At 41.5% G+C, this 22,721-nt stretch overlaps 1 protein-coding gene across 2 annotated transcripts in view; it reads right to left on the minus strand.

Moving 5' to 3' along the window:
* Window positions 1-3,471: 3,471 nt before the first annotated feature.
* Window positions 3,472-22,721, minus strand: part of aplp1 (amyloid beta (A4) precursor-like protein 1) — a 32,909-nt gene continuing 13,659 nt past the window's right edge. Inside the window, exons 2-17 of one of the 2 annotated variants that reach the window (XM_083990009.1) lie at window positions 15,049-15,228; window positions 13,949-14,078; window positions 12,252-12,364; window positions 11,635-11,828; window positions 11,227-11,543; window positions 10,194-10,321; window positions 9,349-9,423; window positions 9,076-9,234; window positions 8,826-8,954; window positions 8,368-8,467; window positions 8,103-8,270; window positions 7,938-7,958; window positions 7,761-7,828; window positions 7,585-7,647; window positions 7,323-7,466; window positions 3,472-6,482 (exon numbers count right to left, since the gene is read on the minus strand). In XM_083990009.1, coding sequence (XP_083846135.1) covers window positions 6,384-6,482; window positions 7,323-7,466; window positions 7,585-7,647; window positions 7,761-7,828; window positions 7,938-7,958; window positions 8,103-8,270; window positions 8,368-8,467; window positions 8,826-8,954; window positions 9,076-9,234; window positions 9,349-9,423; window positions 10,194-10,321; window positions 11,227-11,543; window positions 11,635-11,828; window positions 12,252-12,364; window positions 13,949-14,078; window positions 15,049-15,228 — 2,088 coding nt within the window. In that variant the 3' untranslated portion in view covers window positions 3,472-6,383. Of the gene's footprint in view, window positions 6,486-7,322; window positions 7,467-7,584; window positions 7,648-7,760; window positions 7,829-7,937; window positions 7,959-8,102; window positions 8,271-8,367; window positions 8,468-8,825; window positions 8,955-9,075; window positions 9,235-9,348; window positions 9,424-10,193; window positions 10,322-11,226; window positions 11,544-11,634; window positions 11,829-12,251; window positions 12,365-13,948; window positions 14,079-15,048; window positions 15,229-22,721 lie in introns of both variants that reach the window. The other variant, XM_083990008.1, reaches the window with a different exon arrangement.

The raw sequence follows: 22,721 nt of genomic DNA on the forward strand, positions 1-22,721 counted from the left end.
TTATAGCTGTACCTGTTTGCTCTGTGGACATGTGAATATGTGTCAAGCATTCACGTAAATGCCTAATAGATACACGTGTCATCAGCATAACTGTGAAAATGAATGCCAAAATGCTATTTAATTAACAAAAAAACAGAACTTTGTGATGAGAAAACTTCACAGTACAGTTACTAAAGCAGATAGATCTCAACATAGTCTTCAAGTATACAGGAAATATAGGAACAGATTTCTGATATGAGGTTTCAGTAACTCTCACGCATACACTAACAATTGGTTTTGGTTATCAATGTCACTTTATGCAAGCTGACAAACATAACATTTGCCTCCAGTGGTATAACTCCACTTTTTTGGAAATCTGGTATGATTAGCGATGTGAACCACAATGCCGGTTTCTTCGAACAAGTATTGTTTGTAATTCAGTGGAAACAAAGTTGTTGTTTTTTTCAGTGGGGAGATATTTCATCATCAGAATGGAAATACTATTCATCGGTAGAGAGTTGGATTTATGAAAGAATCTTCTCTTCATACAGGCACTGTGAAGATCAAGGGAAATAATTCAATATGAGGTACAGTACCAGTGTATTTGGCTTTAAACAGGTCATGTCTACAGTGCTCAACACTATATGTTCTTTAATCAGGCCATTAATTAGTATTGCGTCAGTGGAAAGTGATCAAATATTGATACGGCTCATCCTTGGAAGCTGAGTAAATCATGAACTAGCTCTGCTGCATTATATGTCTCATTACAGTTAGTTGAAATGATTAGTTTCTATTCACAGTCACTAACCCGATACATTCATTTCTTGAGCAGATTCTTATATCAAATCTCTACGGTGTATAATATATTTTATACCACCATGCCGTTTGTCAATTGTCTCTCCTCATTTTCATTGCTTATACGAGTCTGCACACAAGATGGTGCCTTGACTGATACTGTGCAAAATACTGTATGCTGTCGACAGTGTGCCCAATCAGAAAACTACATGACTTATCAAACATCTAGGCATGTGATAGTACAATAATGTTTGCGGTGATTCGTTTTTTCCTGAAGACTAACTTCCAAAAAACTTAGCAGTGTGTTTCTCTCTGTCATGAGACACAATTTTACACTTGTGTCTGTTAATCTTCCAAATAAATCACATGTATGCCGTGGTGTGTTACCCTCCACTTTCCTGCGCATTGATGTTTCTGTGTCATGAATACAATTAGCAAATGTGCTGATGATTTTTGGGCCTTTTTATTCTGCACAGGTAAACATTAAAGAGAGCATGCGGCTGCTAGGGGAACACCCCAAGTTGCATCTTTGTCACTCATAAACAGATATTTTTAACAATCCATTAAATGGTGTGTTCAGCATGTGTAAAAACTATGCAACAACTGCTGTGTGGCACAGCTAAATTTACACCTGAGAGTGTAGCATCTAAACTTCAGAATCCTTTTCAACGATATGGTCATGGAGGATGCATGTAGTGTTAACCACATGGTGGTTTCCTGGCATTTTTCCTTGTTATCACAGGTTTGATGCACAGGTGATGCATCAGGAGAGGCGTTATACTGACAGGTCTGCAGTATTTCCTTTCTTTCTTTCTTTTTTTGGTAGATTTCCTCTGAAGTGTCTTGTAATGTAGATGACCATCTGTGATATCCTCATCATCTCCCTCTCTCTTTCCACCTCTTTGTGTGTTGTGTGTGTGTGTGTGTGTGTGTGTGTGTGTGTGTGTGTGTGTGTGTGTGTGTGTGTGTGTGTGTGTGTGTGTGTGTGTGTGTGTGTGTGTGTGTGTGTGTGTGTGTGTGTGTGTGTGTGTGTGACATTTAGGGCCACTTGTTCTGCGTGTGCACACAGTTATTGTCAAGTGTTGCTCAAACCACTGGACAGTCTGATCTCATATATTCCTCTCTGACAAATTAGAAATATACCAACACTTAAATGTCACGCACTATATGGTAAGCAGACAGCCAAGGTGATGCATATTGGGCTTCACCTTCCAGTAATATCAAGAATGTCAACCCCCCACACTACACTCTTCGGCACCTGCAATCCCCTCACTGTCAGTTGAACAATCACCATCAGTCTCCTTAGTCAGCGATGGTGCTGACTCACCGAGCTGTCTAACCGTATGGGTCTCATCTATGTTAGTGTGTCCTTCGACACCCACACATCTCATGTGATGATAATAACGCAAATTCATTTTTGTTGTTTTGTTAACCGAGCATACAGCTCGTGTGATTACAACTTTGATCTACCTACCAAGGTTTTTAATCTCTGCATACTAAGGGGTTTCATAATGTTGTTTTGTTGAATGAATCAAAGTGTTACGGGACTGAACAAAACGCGAGCTCAGGCAGCGACGTGATAAAAGACTGGGTTAATATGAGTCGTCTTACATTACCACAGTGGCTGTATGTGAGCAGTCGACTTCAGAGGAACCACTATCAAGATGACTGATGTGCGCTGGAGGCATCAATAGCAAACTGTCACTGTACAGCCACAGAGCCTTTTCACAGTAATCCGGGTAAGCAGGACTACCCGTCAGTGTTGTGGTTTGGAAGAAGCAAAGCTAGGGGCTGGGGCTTACACTTCTTTGTAATTTGTGGGTGAAGGAAGTGTGGGGCCTACCCACGCTGGGGACTGTCATATTAAATGATGCTTGAGAACTGTGTCAAAGCAACTTATGCATTGCATTTACAGAGGGTCTCATGAATATTCAGAGCCACAATTTGATTTGCAATTAAAGAAAATGAACACACACCACAGCTATGATATGTCATTACATACATAAATGTTTTACCTGTGACAACTACTACACAGATAAATGTACGGGCTTTAAAAACTGAATGAAACTGGGTTCAGTGAAACCTATTTTTCTTTCCTCAGCTTGATTGAGGTCAGACATAGGAAGTAAGCTGCAAACTTGGCTTCACCGAAAAGACACGCTGGTTTAAGGAGTCACTGAAACTCCATTCTGTGAACGGAGAGAAAATCTTATCTCACAGTTGGTTAAGATTTATATCTTACAGAAACTTTTACTATCCAAAGTACTATGTTACGTCATAGTTAGGGTGTACACAAATGAGCGTGTCTTGAATTCATCATCCTCATTGCTGTCCACTGAGTAAACTTATCTGGGAATTTGGTGATGAAAAAAAATTGTGATTTGTATTCCAATTTAGCAGTAATAAATGTTTTCTAAGAGTTATGGTTTCTTTTTCCAAAGAAGTACAACTGAGTAGAAGAAGAAGAAAAACCCCATTTTCCAATGAGTAAGCAAAACAGTTTCACCCCTTTGATTGTGGCTTTTACATCATAGGACCCATTACAAGGTAACAACATCGCGGACCTCTCCTGCATGCTGCCTCTGCAAGGTGTCAGAAAAAAAAGTGCACATGAAAAGGAAAACTCACAAAGCACAGACACAGTATTTTATGGGTCATTATTTTTTTTAATTACACTATTAATTAGCTTGACCAGTTTTAATTTCTCAGATTGCTTGCAAATACAATTACACAACAGAGAACATTTTTTGCCAAATTAGAATATCTGTCTGCTTATTTGTGGAGCATGTCTTTGGTTAAGGGTCTGAATGAAAATGAAGAACAGCTCTCTCAGTGATACCATCAACATCCGCAGAGTCAATGCAGTATAATTGAAATCGGACAGACAGATCTAACATTTAGCAACCTGTACACAAATGGAGTAATTTGGTTCTACTTGTGCTTAGTGCCACTCCGTGTCAATTAGGCAGAGGCTGTATGTCTGTCTATATTTCACATTTCACATTATAAACTCATCAGTGTTTTCTCATACAAGCTTCTAAAATTACATTACAGGTGAAAAGCATGACCCTTGTTCCAACTGATTATTACATACAAATAAAAAATACAGAATAATTACATCCAAAACACAGCATTGTAAAAGGCAATAATGCAGCAATTAAAATCTCAATAACATTGTTTATATTTTGTCGGGAAGTAAGGGGACAGACCAACAAAGAAGTCTAGAATTCGACAGAGGACGTACGTACAAATGTGATTTGAGTAACTACAGTATACACCATTCTAAGTCTGCTAAATGCTGGTAGGAAACCTTCAGTGGTTTGGGAAACACAGGCAAGCTTATTCTCATCTATGGTTTCAGTAGTATCATTACTAGATCAACTGACTTAAACTGTGAACATACAACTTTTTCATTCACTAACGTAGCTGTACAAATTATACAAGGGCTATGATTTCTCTTCACCTGTCATAACACAGCCGCGACCTGCAATTAACCTGCCTAACGAGAGAAACGCAAGATTAATGCTAAATCAAAACATCGATAGTCAGATTCTTGCTTAATTCAAAGCAAATTTTACAAAAAGAAAGAAAGAAAGAAAGAAAGAAAGAAAGAAAGAAAGAAAGAAACACAAGTTGTAAGTAAACAACTTTTCCTCTTAATGGAAAATGCAGGTTTTTAAAGAAAACGTCCACTGGTAAGAAATGACTAAAATATGAACTGATTTTGGTATGGATCATCTCTACTACAGTGAATAGTTAAAAACTGATGAACAAAAAGCAACATCCCACAACGTGACCTTTCTTAACCAAGATGGTCTGATAGAATTAAGTGGCTAAAGGAAATCAAACTGACACACTAAGAAGTTAACGATCAGCCTCAGAAAAGGGGCAGTCCCTTTTTTTTTAACTTACCTATACAGGGTACTATGTTGATCATAAATATGACAAACTACAATGAGTCATTTAGTGAAAAGTTGTTTATGAAGAGAATAATTTCAACATAGCATCTTTGGAGATCCAGCATTCAATGTTGTTGATTCCCAAAGATCAGGTCAAACTGGCAGATTTAAACACATACTGTCAGTTTCACTACTACCATGCCTGAGTGTGGTTTGTTGGGACTTACTGCACACACTGACACTTCACATTACGATAGCTGTGACCTCTCTATACTCTAAACTTTAAGGTCCTCCGCTGTGGTACACACCTGCCAAATGTGAAAATGGACAGGCTGCTACAGGAAGTGATGAGAGGGGCATCAGGCATGTAGCATGTCTGTTGGTTGGTGTCGCTATTCCTATTAAGGTCTACTAGGGGAATGATGCAGTACTGAAAATAAGATGGAATCTCAATGTCTACCTTAAATACATTCAGAAAGAAGTTACTGTGTCGTTGTCTTGTGCTGGTTTTTACAACAGTCCGTTTTCAATCAGCCATGTTAGGAAAGTGTTTCTCCTTCTCGTAACAGCACAATGTACTATTGTTATGTATTATTCCATTACATCAATGCAAATTAATCATAGAAATGTCTACATCTAGTCGTATGTATTTCTTACGATATTTACAGTGTCCATTTTGAACGGTGACATTTCCGACTTTTCAAAAAGCAATGACAGGAACAACACAAATAAATACAGCAGCGTCATACACCAAGTTGTCATGCTTTCATTAAAATAACGGACTTCTGATTATTATTCTGTTTTACAGCTCTTTAGGTAGCAGTACAAATGAAATAAAAATCATTCACTGACTAACTTATCTAAATGGAATATTTGGTATATTTTGCCAAATAATCAATAATAATATTGAGGTCAGATCCTCACAAGTCAAAAAACATGATGTTTTATTTTATTTTTTTGTACCATCAGCACACAGTTCTGTATCGACTAGTGTGTTCTTTTTGGCCTCCTGCATTTTTAATTAAAGCCTAAATGTCTCACACACTCAAAGTTAAACCTCCAACATCCTCGCTTAATGCTCATGTCTTAATATTAGAGGTGCTCAATGTTACAGTAGCCCATGGAGGTGAGGTCAGTTTGACAATTAGCCCAGTAATTGCCCTTTAATCTCTGAGTGGGTTTTAAATTCAGAATTACACCATAATTTAACTAGGCTGTCACTCACACTCATCTACACAGATACACTATATCTAACTGTGGTACAGTTTGAACAAATAGACTACTACTGAAAAATAAATACTATAAAGCATTATGCACCGTTCAACTTCAGTTTCTAGTGAGGAGCAAGAGATCAAGTCATGCCACTGGGATGGGGTTTCCTGTCTATAATGTGAATGTTTCCGGATTATGAAATGCTGTGGCAGCGCTAATGAAAGGAACAATCCTCGGACTCTAACCCAATAAGTAGATGATGTGTGTTTTTATTGTATCTCATTATGCACATTCTGGTTATGATGCTGTGGGTCATTTACAATGGGTTTGGGATGTACCCCGTACTTATTCAGTTACTTTAAGTTTGCAACACATCTTAAATCCATCAAAAAGGAGTGTAGCTGGGACACCACCGTAACGAAGAGTGTTGGAGGAGGAGGAGGAGGGGAGGGGGATAAAACAAGTGGCCGGGCATGACTTGCTGGCAGCCCCAGTACCTCAGTTCATCTGTTCAAAGAATTTGTAGGTAGGGTTTTCATAGCCGTGGTTCTGCATTTTGTTGAGCTGTCGTTCCTCTGGTGTCAGCATTGGGTCGACCTGCTGCGAGAAACACAAGACTCAAATTATTACACACCAAAGACAGGTTCACGAGCAAGGACTACACCAACAACTGAGAGGGCAATGAAGTGTTTATGTATGTATGGGTTTAGCTTTGAGAAAGATCAGCCAAAATCATCTTCAAAAAATACACTACAATCATCTTTAGCAGTCACCTGCCTATTGTGGGGAAAGTTTGTCATGCAGGGAGCTGTGTGCATATTTGATCATTTACAATAGTTAGATGTAATAACTCTCTCAAGTGTATGGTAAGTATGACTGGAATCAGTAGCCGGTTAGCCTAGCTTAGCATAAACATGGAAAAACAGCTATGACTATCCAGCCGACTCCTCGTATCTGTGTCAAACTGTCCTTGAACCACAAATTGCCTCTGATGACCATTCAATCAGTGCCTAAGTCGAAGTGTGTATGGTAGAGGCGTTGCATGAATATGTGTGTAAATGTGGTTTGAACTGTTAAGCGCTTTGACTGGTCGATAAGACTAGAAAAGTGCTATTTAAGTGCAGTTTACTTTTAACACCCTGTTTCTTGTTTGTTTAACCCGTGCAAAACCACAGCACTTCATGTGCCGGACATCTTCTTATCTAGGGCAGTAACCTCCACTCGATGTCTGAAAACTGCTCGTATTGGCAAGCTGTTTTTTTCACCTTTGGACAGGGCCATGCTAGCTGTTTCACCCTATTTCCTGTCTTATTTCTAAGCTTCAATAAACTGGCATCACAGATGGCACTAACACTTCTGGCAGTGAGTAGTCAGCACCTTGAAGCGATCATTTAAGATTGCTCTATGTTTAAATTAAAGGCCAAGCTTGGGTCGTACCTCTACAATGCCATGGCTGATGGTGCCATATGGCTTCCTACGCACTAGCAGCAGACTGATTACCATCACCATGGCAATCGCCACGGCCACCACCAGCAGCCCCACCATGGCGCCACGGTTAAACGTCTCCAAAGCGTCAGGTTGCTGCGGAAGGACAGAAATGTGTGGTGTATTACATAGGGATAGGGTCATGGATCAATTCATGTTAATTTCAATTTACAATTTTAACAAGAGCATTTTGATGCTTGTGCTCAACCCTCACCAGCTCGTCTCTTGCAATTTCAGGAGACTTGTTGACCACCGGCTTGAGCTCTGCAGAGATGTTCTGCAAGGAGAGGATAAAACAAAAGTTTTCAAACAAACACAGACAGCACACACTGCGGTCACTGATGAGGGATTGGGGTCTTTTTCGATTGGCCAGAATGATAACCATCTTACCTTTTCCTCATATTCATAAGTAGGGCCTCTCTCAGATGTGGTGTAGTCATATTCATCCACTGCAGACACTAAGGGTAGAGTCAAAAACACATGTGGCTGTGAGCAAAAGTAAGAAATACAAAACACTGAGTTTATAGAGTGAGATTACGGGTATGCTTTAATAATACGTCATCTTACCTTTCTTATTGGACTGTGGTTCTGTAGAGAGAAAGAGGAGAGGGTATATCATTAACAACAGAAACCTCGGAGATGCTTTTACATTGAGTTTTTTGTGTCTCTTTCACAGTGAAGATAGAATTAAAGATGTTGGATTTGTGGGCCTGTGACAGAGCAGATATGTACCAATGCGGGGAGGATAAGGCCTGTTCTGGAAGGCTCTCTCCTCTTCCTCTTCATCATCCTTTTCCTCTTCGCTCGCAGCCGGCAGAAGCTCCTCAGTGGTGCGAGTCTCAGAGAAGGAGGTGGTCATGAGCTCGCTGATGTCTCCTCTTTCGGCCTTGACCAGTTCCTCTATAAATGACACGTGAAGACCAAAAAAAAAATCTAAGTTGTCAATGCTGATAATGTGAAACTGATGCAATGATGAGGTAAGAGCAGTTCAGCTTACGGATATCACTGTGCAGCTCCTCAGCCAAAGTGGGATCCTTGTACAGCAGTGCAAGACTCTGGTTCATCCTCTCCTCAATCACATGGAGATGTGTGTACACCTTAAAAATGCATATATTTGTAAAGTTTTACCACAAAAGTGCAGATACAAAAATGTTTTGCCATGAAATGAGAAGCACTGAATTGGTTCCTAAAATGAATCGACCAAAAAAAAACTTTTTTTACAGAGGTATGTGTCTAAAGCTGCTTTTTTGAAGTCAGCAAAACAGGCTCTGATCTTAGTTTAATGAAAAGAGTATTGGTAGCTGTTCCACCTCTGTGAGTTCAGCATTTATTAACTTATCTGGAGCACGTACTAACTCCTCAGCACACAATGTTATGTGTGTTTTATGGTCAGCAGAATGGAACCTCGCATCCTAAAAGCACAGATGCGTGCGAAAAGTACACGCGCACACACACCTGGAATTTCATCTGCTCAGCCTTCTGGGGGTCAACGGCCACAATATGCTGGTAGTGTCTGAGTGTGTGTCTGCGGTCCTTCTGCTCTGCAGCCATGTATCGCTTCAGGGCCTGCAGCACCCGCTCGGGCTGGAAAGGAAAGGTAGAAAAAATGAGTTGAAGCTACCGTCTGTTACAAAGAAGGAATTTACATGACATCTGTGCAGCTGTTGCACATTTCATTCATGTATATTTCCCCCACTCTTCTGACCTGGGGGGGGTCTGACTGAACAGCGGTCAGGTAGTTCTCCAGAGCCAGACGGCGGTTGTTGTTGAGAATGGCCTCGACTCTGGCGAGATGAGTCTCCACCAGCCTTTGCCTCTCTCCAGCGACCTGCTCTTCCAGCGTTTGCAGTACAGACTGGAAGTGCTGATAGGGGGAAATGGGAGGGAGGTAGATACAAGGACAATGTTAATTCCTCCACTAGAGAATTTAAAATGACAGATGGGAGTCGATAAAGCGGGATGACAAAAGCCCACTTACCTCATTCAGGGCCTGTCGCTCTGACTTTGGCAGATTCTTTGACTGGTTGTCTGCTTCTGCCCATTCCTTCATGATCTGGTAAAGACAAAGACACAGAATCAGTCACACAGAATTATACCAAATGGATGGTATGAATAGTTTGTATAGACAGAAAAATAAAAACATAACATGCAGACGACCCCCTTGTTCAATTCTTAAATGCCACTTTTCAAAGAATATTAAAACTGTAAATAAATGGTGCTGCAGAAAGCTGTTTGAAGGTGGTGGGGGGGGGGGGGGGGGGCATCATATGTGTGGTGTGCAATTACCACAGCAAAAACCCCAATCAGAAAGAAAAATCTTGAAGTTGTACAGAAACTGTCGTGAGATTGTGAGCGAAGATACACACCCGCATACATGCAAACACAAGCAGATATGCAGTTTGATAAACTTTAAATTTCCATCATGTATGAAACTCTGCCTCTGCAGCCAATGGAAAGTACATTAATAGTTAATTTATAACTTAAATACCAGGTAATACTATTAACTTAACTACCAGGTAATACATTAATTTCATTTAATAAGGGGATTGATTTCTTGTGAGAATGTGTATATTGTTCATGTCAAGACAGTTTGACACTTTTTTTGGAGCATAGGCAGAATTTGTTGTAGTTGTTTTTTATGTATCTTGTTCCCTCACTGCAAGTAAAACACGCACAGGCCAGTGCCCCTGTCATTTTGAGTATTAGGTTAGGGACTTTGAGCAATGCAACAGCATGTCTCTGCCCAGATTAGGGAATTGACTGTCAAAAGTCGGAGCTGCCAGCCAACCACCATTAGCCTGTTCTTAGCCCTGTGAAAATCACCTCATTGATGCGCTTCATCCTGCGCTCCTCCAGGTCTGTCTTGGCACGCAGGAAGTTGGCATGCTCGGTATCGTCCACTGGCTTCTCGAAGTAAACATCCACGCCATCTGTGGGCCGGGGCGTAGTCACTGGATAGGGAAGACAGAGAACAGAGGTTGCGGATTCTGCAAGAATTGGCAGAGAGCAAATACCATGTAAATCAAGGGACAGTCCCAGTCAGAATGTGACCGGGGGAGGGCAATGAGAAAAGTAGTGAGAGAGAAAGAAAGCTGGAAGAGTGAGATGAAATTCAAGAAAGAAACAGTGGAAAACAACATCTGCTGTGTCCGGGACAGAATGTGGATGGAAGATAATAATTCTTGTGTGTGTGTTTTTTTCTAACCCCAGCAGAAGCACCAAGGAAACACACATCATATTGTGTAACTCATAAGATTAATCTATTTACAAAGGTTGTGGAGCTGGAAAAACAAGATTAATGTGAAAGTACTGACGTTACTAATCCCATTTAGCTTTGATTGATTACATTTGTCACTTTAAATGCAAACACAATTGGTTTGAGTGCATAAATTGCACTTGTTTTAATTGAAACAAATGTTAGGGTTGGGGCAAAAGTAAATATTAATATGTGAATGCAGTGAGAGTTTATCACCCCTTTCAGCAAATATAAACCTATGACAACACTACAGTATGACAAACTTGACCCATAGCAAGCCCTCACCAGCGTATTAACAGGCCCTGGCTCTTTGCACACAGACAGTGACCACCATCGTAGTTTACCATTCTGAGTTTGCTATTTTATTTAACCTCACATATAAATAGGTCAGCTGCTCTATTATATTCTATCTGTGCATAGTGAACAATGAGCCCTCTCTGCTGCTGTGGGTGTAAATGTGTGATATGCAACAGATCTTTCTGACACGCACACATGTCGTGAGGTAAGCGGCTCTGTCAGCAGGCATTTGACAACTTGTAACGTGGTTTCAGATGATTTCTGAAAAGGATAAACCGAAAAAAAAAAAAAGGTGACACTCACAGCTTTCTCCTTTGATCAGAGGTGTTGAGGTGGTTGGTTTATGGCTTTTCTTGTAGAAGAATGAGTCCAAGTAGTCTGACGTATGGTAGGGGCCTGAGTCAATAGGGTATTCATACTCTTCTCTGTCTTTTGCCATCGCCTCCTCTTCTTCCTCCTCTTCTGCTTCCGCCTCGTCTATGCCCTCTTCCTCCTCCTCCTCATCTTCTTCCTCTTCCTCCTCGTCTTCTTCCACCACTTCATCATCCTCCTCCTCCATGTCGGCCTCATCCAAATCTGTATCAGGAGAGGGGCTTGGGGTGGGGGCCGTCACTTTGGTTCTGTGGAAAAGTGCAACAGTTACTACTGACATCTCCTCTTCTCGTCCTTTAACAGCGTTAGATCATCAAGCTGAATATATAAATGTCTTACACAGAATTAAGTTTTCCACTAGTCTGGACTGTGAATGTCTGAGGAGCAGCGGGGACGTCCCTCTCATCTGTCTCTCCTTTCCCGCTGGAACTCCCTCGGCCTGGGCAGCACACGTACTCGACCCCCCGGAAATGGTCTCCACATGGCAGCAGCATCCCGTAGCTGTGGAGCTCCAGATTGTCTGCAGTGCATTCCTAAGAGGGAGGTAGACCCACAATGTACGATCATGTAAAATGAGTCTGAAATTCATGTGTCAAGCTTAAACATAGCACAGAATACTGTAATATCTAAATATAAGAAAACAGACTTCTGTGTTTGTTGACTTGGATCAAAAATACCTAACAGGAGGAAATGAAAAAGAGTGCAAAAGCTTGAATTCTTTGTCATCTTTCCTACTCTGATACATTAGGTGGGCGGTCTGACAAATGATGACATGATGCACAGTGTCCCACTAGTCTAGTCATTGGTGTTAGGGCTAGCTGCACATGAGGTTTCAAATGGAAACCTCAATGGAAAGTTCATAGTGCACATGGAATTTAAATTATGCACCAGTGGAAAAATTGGCCCTTTGACTCAAAACTTGTCTTTTCAGCCATTTTTCTCCCCGGCCTTCTCACCTCCTTGGCAATGTTGTGCCAGTATATGTAACTCTCGCAAGCGTCCATCTGCTCCTGGTGGAGGAAGCGGCATCGGTCAGGCACCAGCAGGGCCTCGCTCACATACTCGCCCTCTGCAGCGTGATGAAGAGAGATGAAAAGGATTCAGGCAGTGTGAGCTGATTCCAGGCAGTTCATTGTCAGTATTTTCAAGTATCAAACTAAATTTATCTTGTCTTTAGTGCTTCATTTGAACATGAATGTAGAATAGAAAAGGAAGGAAACAAGAGCATGTGAAGGAACAGAAGCTGTATGATACAAACACAACATGAAAGAGAAGCATGGCAGCAGAGCAGAACGGCTAGATGGGGATGGGATGCACAAATTAGGTCTGACAGAGCATGAATGTGTTAAGTGGGAGCACTGTGACCACAAAAACTGCAGCTACAGTGGCAAGACAAGGACAGAAAGTAAAACTGCTCTTTGCCTAAAATGAATAAACATATGACAAAGAGCAGGAATGCAGATTACTACTTTGTTTATACAGTAAAGCAGAGAAGATGTGTTTAATAGTCAGTCAAAACATATTCCTCATACAGCACTACTACTGCCTGCTGTTCCATGGGGCTCAAGTATAAACCAACGTTTTCACCCAAACAACAGGCTGTTCAGTAGAAACTAAACAAGCTGGAGCCAGTTCCACTGTGTCGTGCGTAGGGTACACATCAAAGTATTTCATGATTCACTGTTTATTACTCATTCATTCATTCATTCACTCATCTATTGCTAGCTGATCTCCCCCCCCTAGTGGCTTTCAGCAGGTATGGCCCCTCCGCAGCTGAACATGGTGCTTTGTGTGTATCAAAACTAATAACCTCATTTAATAGCACAACTACAAAGCCCGGCATGAGATGCACAATGGCAAGAGTTAACGTAAGGCCAAGTGCTGGAAAGAAAACCTTAAATCATGCTTGTTGATTTATGCAATAGGTGTTCTGTAGCTGCTTGGTTTTGATATTTCACCAGTCCCTTTAAAACACAACAAGACCATGCTGTGTTATTTTTATTTCTCTCACTTTATTAAATGTTGTTGTTTTCTTAACCTTGGACAGTTAGGCTAGCTGTTAGTATTTGCGGTAAACTAAGATAAACACCTACTCCCTGTAGCTTCCTATTTAACTGCCAGGCAGTGGAGAGTAGTATAATTTTTCACGTCTTAACCGCAATACAAAAAAGGTAAATAAGGGTATTTCCCTAATATGGAACTATTCCAGAGAAGGTGTCTAATGGTTAGAGATAAATGACTGCAATGTCCCAGGTTAGCATCTAGCTCTATACCCAAGGTTTCCCTTCTGTTTCCACTGTCAAAACAGTTGACACGACCTCAAGCGCACAGTGTATGTAGAAATGTAAAGGATGCTTCTTTGTGTTTGTTATATCTTTCCATCGCAACTGAAGCTCACAGTGTAATTCTAGAGCTATGCAGGAAGACCGGCCTTGGTTGTCACTCTCTTGAAAGTCTTTCAAATTTATTTAATATATGTTATATGTATCTGCTATTAAATGATGTATAGTAGGTGTTATCTCTGCAACACAAACAGAAACTGTGCAAAATCAAGATGATTGGATGATGATAGAAGAAGTTGGAAGCGACCCATGTTACAAACATCTCCTGTCTTGTCTTGTTCTTGTGAGTGAGTGAGGTGCGTTGTTCTTACCTAGACAGCGGTAGGGCAGGACAATGAAGGGATGTGTCTGGCAGAAGCCCCAGCCTTTCTTACACCAGGCATGGATGGTGACAGGTCTTTTTGATTCCTCTATATGGGAGATCGGAAGCGCTGGGTACATCTGGATGTACGGGTTCATGCAGAGACGATAGAGACAGAGAAACAGATAGATGGATGGGCAGAACAGGGGGGCCGAAGACAAGAGGAGCAGTCGAAAGGGGAGGAAGTGGTTAGAAGAAGAGGTTTTGGGGATTGATTTGGATTGGTAGCAGGATCAAGGAAAAACAGGACGGAGAGCACAGTCAGCAGGGGAGAGGACTAACAAGGGAAAGAGTCATGCAACAGATTCTCTAACTATATGGAGCCAATTTATACATGGCATGGTCTTTCACTATTTTGAATTTCACATCCGACTACTAAGTCCAGGCCAGTAACATTAAGCACAAGCTCATTATGAGGCTGGATAGTGAGATAATAGTGAACTGTAGCCGACCCAGAGTCTGAATGCACAATAAAATGCTTTCTTCACAAATGTCAAAGGGAAAAAAAAAGAGGGATGGTTTTTGTGTAAAAGCCATCACAGATGCATAATGTGCCAGCTAATCTCATTACAGTCCATTCAGGGTTATTGCTGGGGCTCTCTGTAGAAGCTATCTGTACTTTGGCCTCCAGGTGGTGCTTGGTTGCACTTTAAGCTTGGACTGGAAATAAATATATCTGAAGGAGGAGTATGTGTATGACTTATTACCTTACAGTAGATGTTAAAGAGAACACATATCAGGTGACAAGAGGGGGATAAGTGGATGGTGGTGCAAATGAAATAGTGTAATATTTCAACAGGCCACCATCTCTCTACTATATATAGTTAAATATATAGATTTGATAGGGCAGATGTTGGACAAATCAAATTAGAGAAAAAGAGTATGAAATCTGATGTTTTGTTCATTTCATGCTACATTCTTTTCAAACTACTTGGTCATTAAGTTTCTGATTTTGTTAACGCTGCTGCTAGAAGTATTGATCCAGACTGGTGTTCATTACAGCTGCTGAGGTGTATGTATATTTCCCTGGTGAGGTTCGGGGGATCTTACCTCCTGACAGTAGGACAAGATTTCGCTGGGCTCTTTGAAGCAGCCCTGTCGGCCCTGAGGATCTGGCTCCCACTGCCCGGTCTGTAGGTTCATGTGAAGGAGCTGCCGGCCACAGAACATGGCTATCTGCGGCTCTGCCACCTGGGGGCCTGGACCGTTCACCTCGGCCATGGCCAGAGCCTGGAGAGCGAAAGGGAGGGGGAGAAAAAGAGAGGGCAGAGAGAGAGAGGCATGAGAAGTGAAGAGGAGTCGATACAAGGTCACAAATTGTACAAAACACAGTGGTTGATAATATTGTGTTTGAAGCTGATCCAGGGCGAGTAGACCACAGATGATTCCTAAATGCACTCCTGCACTATCCAACATTTAGAGTGAGAGTGTGAGCCAGCGTGCAGGACTGAGAGTGAGAGTGAGTGGAGGATCGAAGCAGAGAAGCGAGAGTGTAGAGAAGGAGAGGAAGCTAATGCATGGGAGAATTTAGCGCACACTGCGAGCTTTAACAGAATATTGGCAAACCTAAAAAATCGGGAAAGATCCATAGTCCCTGTTGAAATATCCCTGAAGTGACTGAGAAGAAGAGCCAATAAAAAAAGGCTGACATATCGACTGATGGCCTATGCTCCCTGTCTGTTGACAGGACTGAGAGATAAAAGCAAGAGTAGACGGTGGATGAAGAAGATGGTGTACTGTGAAAACATACAAGAGTATGTAAAAAGAGTGCTCCCTCTCTTCCCCACTCTCCTCCTCCTCTAGCGACCTTCTAGGATGTTGTTATTGATCATGGGATATGTTGCCTCTGCCTGGGGGAGGGCCCAGGGGACCCCACATAGAGGAACAAACAGAAGCTAGGGCTTGGAGTCAGGTGTTAATACAAGCTCATTGACCGACGGGCCACTTCACTACATTAACACACAGCACAGAGACAGAGAGAGCCCAGGGAGGAATAAAGGACGGGAGGGGTTAGGTAGTGAGTGAAAAAGTGCTTTAAACAGCACAAAGGCTTGATCTGAACACTTTTTTTCCCCCTCAGAAAACATGAAAACAGGGAGCCCTCAAGAAGCACAAGAAAGAGCCAAAGTGGAATCGTGTTCCAGTGAATGTCTGAGTCATCTCTTGTGCAAAAAATGAGCCGCTTTCCAAAGAAAGCAACACAGATTCCTGCAGGTCACACAGTTCATGGAGAATATGTTAGTTTCTCAAAACATCACTTGACAGCAACTTTCATGGTAGAGAGCATGCGTTAATGTTTACTGTCCAACCCTGAAACTCTTCAAAAGGGCATCCTGCACCCGGGAGCCTCTGCATGGCTCATATCCTTTCATCTGTGCTGACAGACAGAGCGACAGCCCTACCGACGACAGACAAGATGAGCGACGCTGAGCCAATTAGAGGGAAGTTGCCCAAAGGGAAGAAACTGAGGAGAAAAAAAAATATGGGAGAGTGACGCCTGATCAAAGGGAAGCCCTGCTTTGGCCGACCGGAGCTCAAGTGTTTGAAGTCCTAATTAAAATTCATACAGAATAAAATAAATATATAAAACCCTTTGAGTAAATGTACAATAAATATAATAAGCCCTGAGCAGTCTATGCATTCTAATTATGCTAAGAGGAGTTTGTGTTTCTGCATGTCTTAGCAGATTTCTTACAAATTACGGCTCTACTTTTCATTACTGCTGACCGCTTCCCAAAGCACATCAGAGGTTTTTTTTTTTTTAAGATTTATGAATGGATTTTTTTTTTTACCTTACAGTTAATTTGTTTGTTTCACTTTAGTTTTGACATTATAGTTGCTTGAGAGAGGTAATCAATCACAGTGAGGATCATCTTTTTACTTAATTAAGCTGCTTTCAGAGTCAAGAGCTATAAACAATATTCAATTCAACAGTGCATGTTTTGCACATTTATCACTATCTAGATTTCTTTCACAGTATTGCTCTAAATCACAATGCTATCTTGCAGCCAATTTGTAAGTTACAGCTGTCAACACTTACTGTGATGGATTACCCAGCAATTTCCAAGTCTCTGCAAGTTAATGATCACCCCGTAATTAAATGAATGAAAATATTGGCTGCTGCAAAGGTGCGGAAAAGTTTTTCACAGATCTAAAATTACTGTGGTTTGCTTTGGAAAGTTGTTGGTTTAGGGATTTGTAATAAGGTTCTCAGTCAACAAATGTTTAATAACAGACTTTTGTATTTCTAGCTTCAGTGTGAAATGTTAGATTCTACTAGAAAACTAAATGTCTGACTGTGTTGGTTATTGACAGTGCTGAGCTGGAGATTATTACTGGTTAAGTATACGGTAGGATACGCACAGAAGCTGAAGCTGCTGAAACAAGCTATCTAAAGCTGTCTAAATAGATATATTTCTTTGACTCAGGGAAGGTCAGTGGCACAGAGAAAAAAAAGAAAGAAAAAAAATAACTTCCGGATATTTGAGAAGATAACCTGGCAGCTCCCCCTGGTCCGGCTCTCTCATTCTGCCTGCTCTCCACTACTGCACTTGTAGAAAATCAATGCTGAGCGACTGCAACTGTATCGCCACGTTCCCCCAAATCAATAGCAGTCCATCAGGAGCCTGAGGCCCTGACCTCCAGCACGGCAAAGCCGCACACCCAATCTTCAGTCTGATCGGGGACCAGATTAGATCTCCCTACCGTGATAACCCCTAATAAGAAATACCATTTTAACATGCACATGTTGGCTGGTCTATTCCTGCGTAGCAGCAGAAAATCTCCTGCTTGTATTTGACCCAGTTTGGAGAATAATCACTTTTTTGCCACTACAGACGGTCACAGCCACAGCTCCACATAAGCATCACTCTGGGACTGACGTCTCACAGCCCCAAATCTGTGCTGCTGTGTGAATGCCAAAGCTTGTCTTTGTCAGAGTTTCATTGTACAGTGTCATTGTATTTTCGTAGGAAGTGTCATCTGTGTGCGTCAGTTTGTTTGTTTTTTACCATCTTACCAGAAAATGGTGAGAAAGCTTAATTGGACAGAAATGTGTTCTCTGGAATTTGATATTTTGCTTACGGTAATTTGGATCTGGTTATAGCATGAACTTTTTTTCTCATAGGAATAAACACTGACTTGGGAAATCAGTAAGCGCAACGCTTAGGATTGTGGGAAACATCTGACAAGACTGTGCTTGAGCCTGGGCATAACAAGAGGCTGATGTCATTCCAGTGAATATTGTTGTTGCTTGTTTGAGCATATGGTTTTCATTTACTATGTGTATTTGATTATAGGACAACTGCATCACCTTTAACTTTATGTATAATTGGGGCAGGCAGTTAAAGCCATGTATGCATTTTAATGTGGCCTATATTGCACTCATTTGAGGTGGCTGAAATACTTCTTTCACTGTTCAGCCCTAGATCAGATATATTTGATGTTTCTGTAAAATCAACATCTCCAACCAGCAGGACAGACCTACACAAATAGTCTGGGTCAGAGAGCAGTTGTCTGTGCAGCATCACAGTGGAGAGAATCTGCCAAGCCATTATCTTGTTTGAATGGCAAATAGGTCAGTCAACCCAGTGGACAGCCTGATAAAGACAGACTTTTGGGAGAAAGAAAAAAGACTGTGGTTGCAAGAGGAAGTAAACAGGCCAGAGGAGGTGTATGGTTTACAATGCAATTATTTTTGTGGCACAAACTTAGTTAATTTATACCACTGGACCAAATATGAACAACTAATTATACTCTATATCAATCAATAATTATAAATACTAAAAAAATTAAAATACTTCTTTTAGCTCTGCTAGCAGCCATGCTCTATGAGTTTGACATATTCACAGATAAAGTAATAATTTTGGTGATGCTGTGAAATCTCCCCTAATCCACCCATCAAGCCAGAATTTTATTTGATTCATGAAAAAACTAATGACATCCCATCAAGCTTTTCTGAAACGTGTCCTAATTGGTGAGTTTTAGCATGCTGTCATGCTAGGATATATCCCAAAGCACTGCTGTGCTGGTGTCACAGAACTGATAACAGGGTCGATTCATTTAAGTGTTAAGGGTTGACAACATATTTCATTGTTACTGAGTTTTTTTGGGGCAGCACAGTGGTTAGCACTCCCCCCTCACAGCAAGACAGATGTCTGGTTTTGATCCTGGGCCTGGGGCCTTTGAGATTGAATCCAAAGACAGGCACATAAGGTTAACCTGTATGTCAGCACTGTGATAGACTGCATGGCACCCTGTCCAGGGTACACCCCACCCTTGCCCTACTGTATGTTAGTTGGGATTTGCTCCAGCAAACCTGTATAGCAGTAGGCCTTTAGCAAATGGATGAGTGTTATTTGAAAACAATATTATTTTTCTAATATTATCCTTATGTAAACAGAACTTTAACAGGTAGTTCAGTGTTTACAGAAATGCAGGGAGCAACACATGCTTTTCTCAGAATGCTCAGGGGTCTTTCGTAGGCACTTTGCTGTATTCACTATACACAGATTAAATAGACACAGACAATAGTCCTCTGTTGTGAAGGATTAAACGGCTAATTCACAGCTAAAAATAGCTTTTGCTACAGTGAATGAACCACATTCTTGTACCTTCATTAAACTGTTATGTTCATGTTTTCAACTTACAAATTAGAGTGGCAATTCCCTTTGGACTGACAAACATGCAGTCAAAGATTTCCAGTACTTTGGTTGGATGCAATTTGCATTTTGATGCAGAGAGTTAAGACTGTTGTAGTGTGAGCACAGCAGTGTAAGTCTCTCTGAACACTCCCCATCTCAATTAGGATCTGAGGCTTCCTGATCCAGTTGGATTCACAATAATGCATGCTTCACAATCTGCCAACAATTGCAGCCTACTCTGCAGGACAGGCTGCAGAGCTGCTGCCCTCCATATCTCAGTTCAAAAACACTGTAGTGTACTGAAGCATCTTTGTACAGCACCAGGCTGCAAGCACAGGGGGAAGGTGGATGGTTCAGAGCTTGGTAAGGCAGTGCTGTTCAACCATCCCCAGTCCCACATCATGTCCTAGTGCTGATGAGGCTGAACAGGCAGACAGCCCAAAAGCCTGACAGCTCCCCACTGCAGAGAATGCTGCATCATTAATAACGACCTGGTGATATAAAGCCAGAAACATCGATTAGCTTTCTGCCTTTTTTTTCTCTCTCTCACTATGTTCTTTGCCCTGGTTAACTCCCTTGATATTCTATTTTTCTCTCCATATTCGCTGCATACTGACGAGGCTGCATAACTTTGTACTCACATGTGTAACTCCACAGTCTCCATAGCAATAAGCACCACAAAGAAACAAAGTGATCCCACAGAGACGGGAGCATAGTGTGCACTGCACCAGAAGTTGTGGAACAGCTGGTGCACATATATAATAATAGTTAATTATATTTTCACAGATATTCCTCTAGTAGAGGGAGATATGCTTCAGTGTGTTGAGCATCCAAAATATGAGCCGACAATACGATTTCTGCGACACAGATATTCTGTCAGCCAGGGCTGAGTTTGGGCCAAGGCAGTACATTTACATGTTCCTCCAGCATCTTCCACCCGATTCTAATTAAATTTTCAGCACCTGTTCCACCCTTATGTTGCAGGATGACTTCATCCTCAGTAATGATGCAATCTCCTGGTCCTGGCAGGCAAGCCAGAGCGGAAGGGGCGGAGGGGAGGAGCCCACCCATCATTTGTCACTTTTTACAAGTTGCTGCTGGACTGTACAGTGGAGCACAATGCAATAAACGAAGGGACGCTTCAAGTAGATGTGGAGCCTTTTAGTGCTGCTGTGCTCAGAGCAACATGTCATGTAATGAACAGTGTGTAGAGTTAAATTGTTATTACATTGAATTTGGTTTTGCTTTTCCTTCAAGGTTTAATTTTCTGTATCTTATTCATTTATCCTGTGCTGCCTTTGTTATTTTGAATGCTCTAAATTACCTGAGCCCTGTGTTTATGTATCTGTGTATAATACAAGGTACATGCATGTAGTCTATTCAGTGCATTTACTGTGATAGGCACTTTGATACATTTTTTTTTTAAATGCACCATAAATCAGCTGTGACTTGAGAATACACTACATAAATACAAACCCTCTGGTCAGAGATATATTGCAAGGAGCCTGCTTGACAGCCAATGATTAACTAGGGACATCATACCCCTGAGGAGCTAATCTCTACTTAGCAACAGGGATCTGGGATATCCCATGTAACCAAAATACACCATGTAGTGACAACATAGCCAAACAGCCATACATCACAAGGAAAAAAAATAGGTTTAAAATTCCAGGATACAAATGTTTACGTGGGTTTTGCTTTGAGAACTGTGTCTGTCCATTATCCTGTGATAATAGACACAACCATAGGTTTAAAAAAGGTGTAACTGAATAGGACTTAGCTACTAAGCATCAACTGGAGAGTTACAGCAGGCTCCAGGTAGCAACAATCACACCAGTAATCAGTAATGTTTAGATAACTTGAATTTCCAAGGAAATCCCATTGACTTATGTTGGCACTTATAAAAAAGAAATTGTCTTGATACAAAAACCTATCTGCAGAGAGCTCTGAACTGTGCAAATGATGTGCTTAATAATTTATGGTGCAAGAAGCCTGGTTAGGGATTGCTGCTGATTAGTACATTGTACAATGTAGAACATTAACATTGTATTCTGGCCAAATGCCATTAATCATGTAGAGAACACACCCACGTACAAATAAGCATAACCCATGCATGTATAAAACACAAACACACACACCCAGGCCTTCCTGGGCACGTCTTTGTGCCTCTCTGCAGCACAGATGGCTGAATAGTGGGTGTCTTCCTGCTCTCAAGGCCCCTCCTTCACTCTTTTCTCTATATACCTCCCCCTCCTCCTCTCCTCCCACCTCCTCTTAAGCCAGAGCTTGATCCACCTGAACCACCCCATCCTTGATATGCTTTTTGTCTCCTTCTCTCTCCCCCCCTGCTAACAGCTTTCACACAATGCCTGACACTCTGCTGTTTGGCCTCCCTCCCCAGGCCAGTGTTAAATGGCCAGATAGATTTGGGAGCATTCATCATTGTAATCATGTTGCTTAATTATTCATGGGCTCCATCAGGCCTCTTCCTGGTGTGGCATGTAGTTATTAGAGAGTAGCAACATTAGTCTGCCAGACTCTCATTGTGCAGAGGGGACAAAGGAGGATAAAGCAGGTTAGCTCTGTGCACTGACACTCATTATACATATCTGACTAATGGCTAATTGAAGCCATTCATTTTCTATTCAGAAGACACTGATGAGCAGGAAAATATTGCATTGCTTTTTTATGTTCATGTATTATACTATTTCTACCTACTGCAAACCACACACAGTTGCTGTTACTTATTGAAGAAGAAACTGACTTGAACTTATTTCCGGTCTTGATAGCCTCCTATTATGACAGAGACTTTTAATGTGATGTGTAAACATCGCAGCCTCCACTAAGTCAGGCTTCATCAGTCCAGATTACAGCGGTCCAGCCCCCAGCTGGGCACACTGGGAGCAGATGGTCCCATAATCACCAGGGTTCATCTAGGTCTGAAACAGCAGCCAAAACAGCTCTGAATATTTGATTTAATTTCAAGTATAGCTTAAAATAGAGGGCATGTCAGATGGCATCACTGCAAGAGACTCCATAGAGCTGGAGGCTGGCAGTGCCAACCATTTCATGATTACGGTT

Source organism: Trachurus trachurus (genome assembly GCF_905171665.1).
Source record: "Trachurus trachurus genome assembly, chromosome: 16".
In the NCBI taxonomy this organism is placed as follows: domain Eukaryota; kingdom Metazoa; phylum Chordata; class Actinopteri; order Carangiformes; family Carangidae; genus Trachurus; species Trachurus trachurus.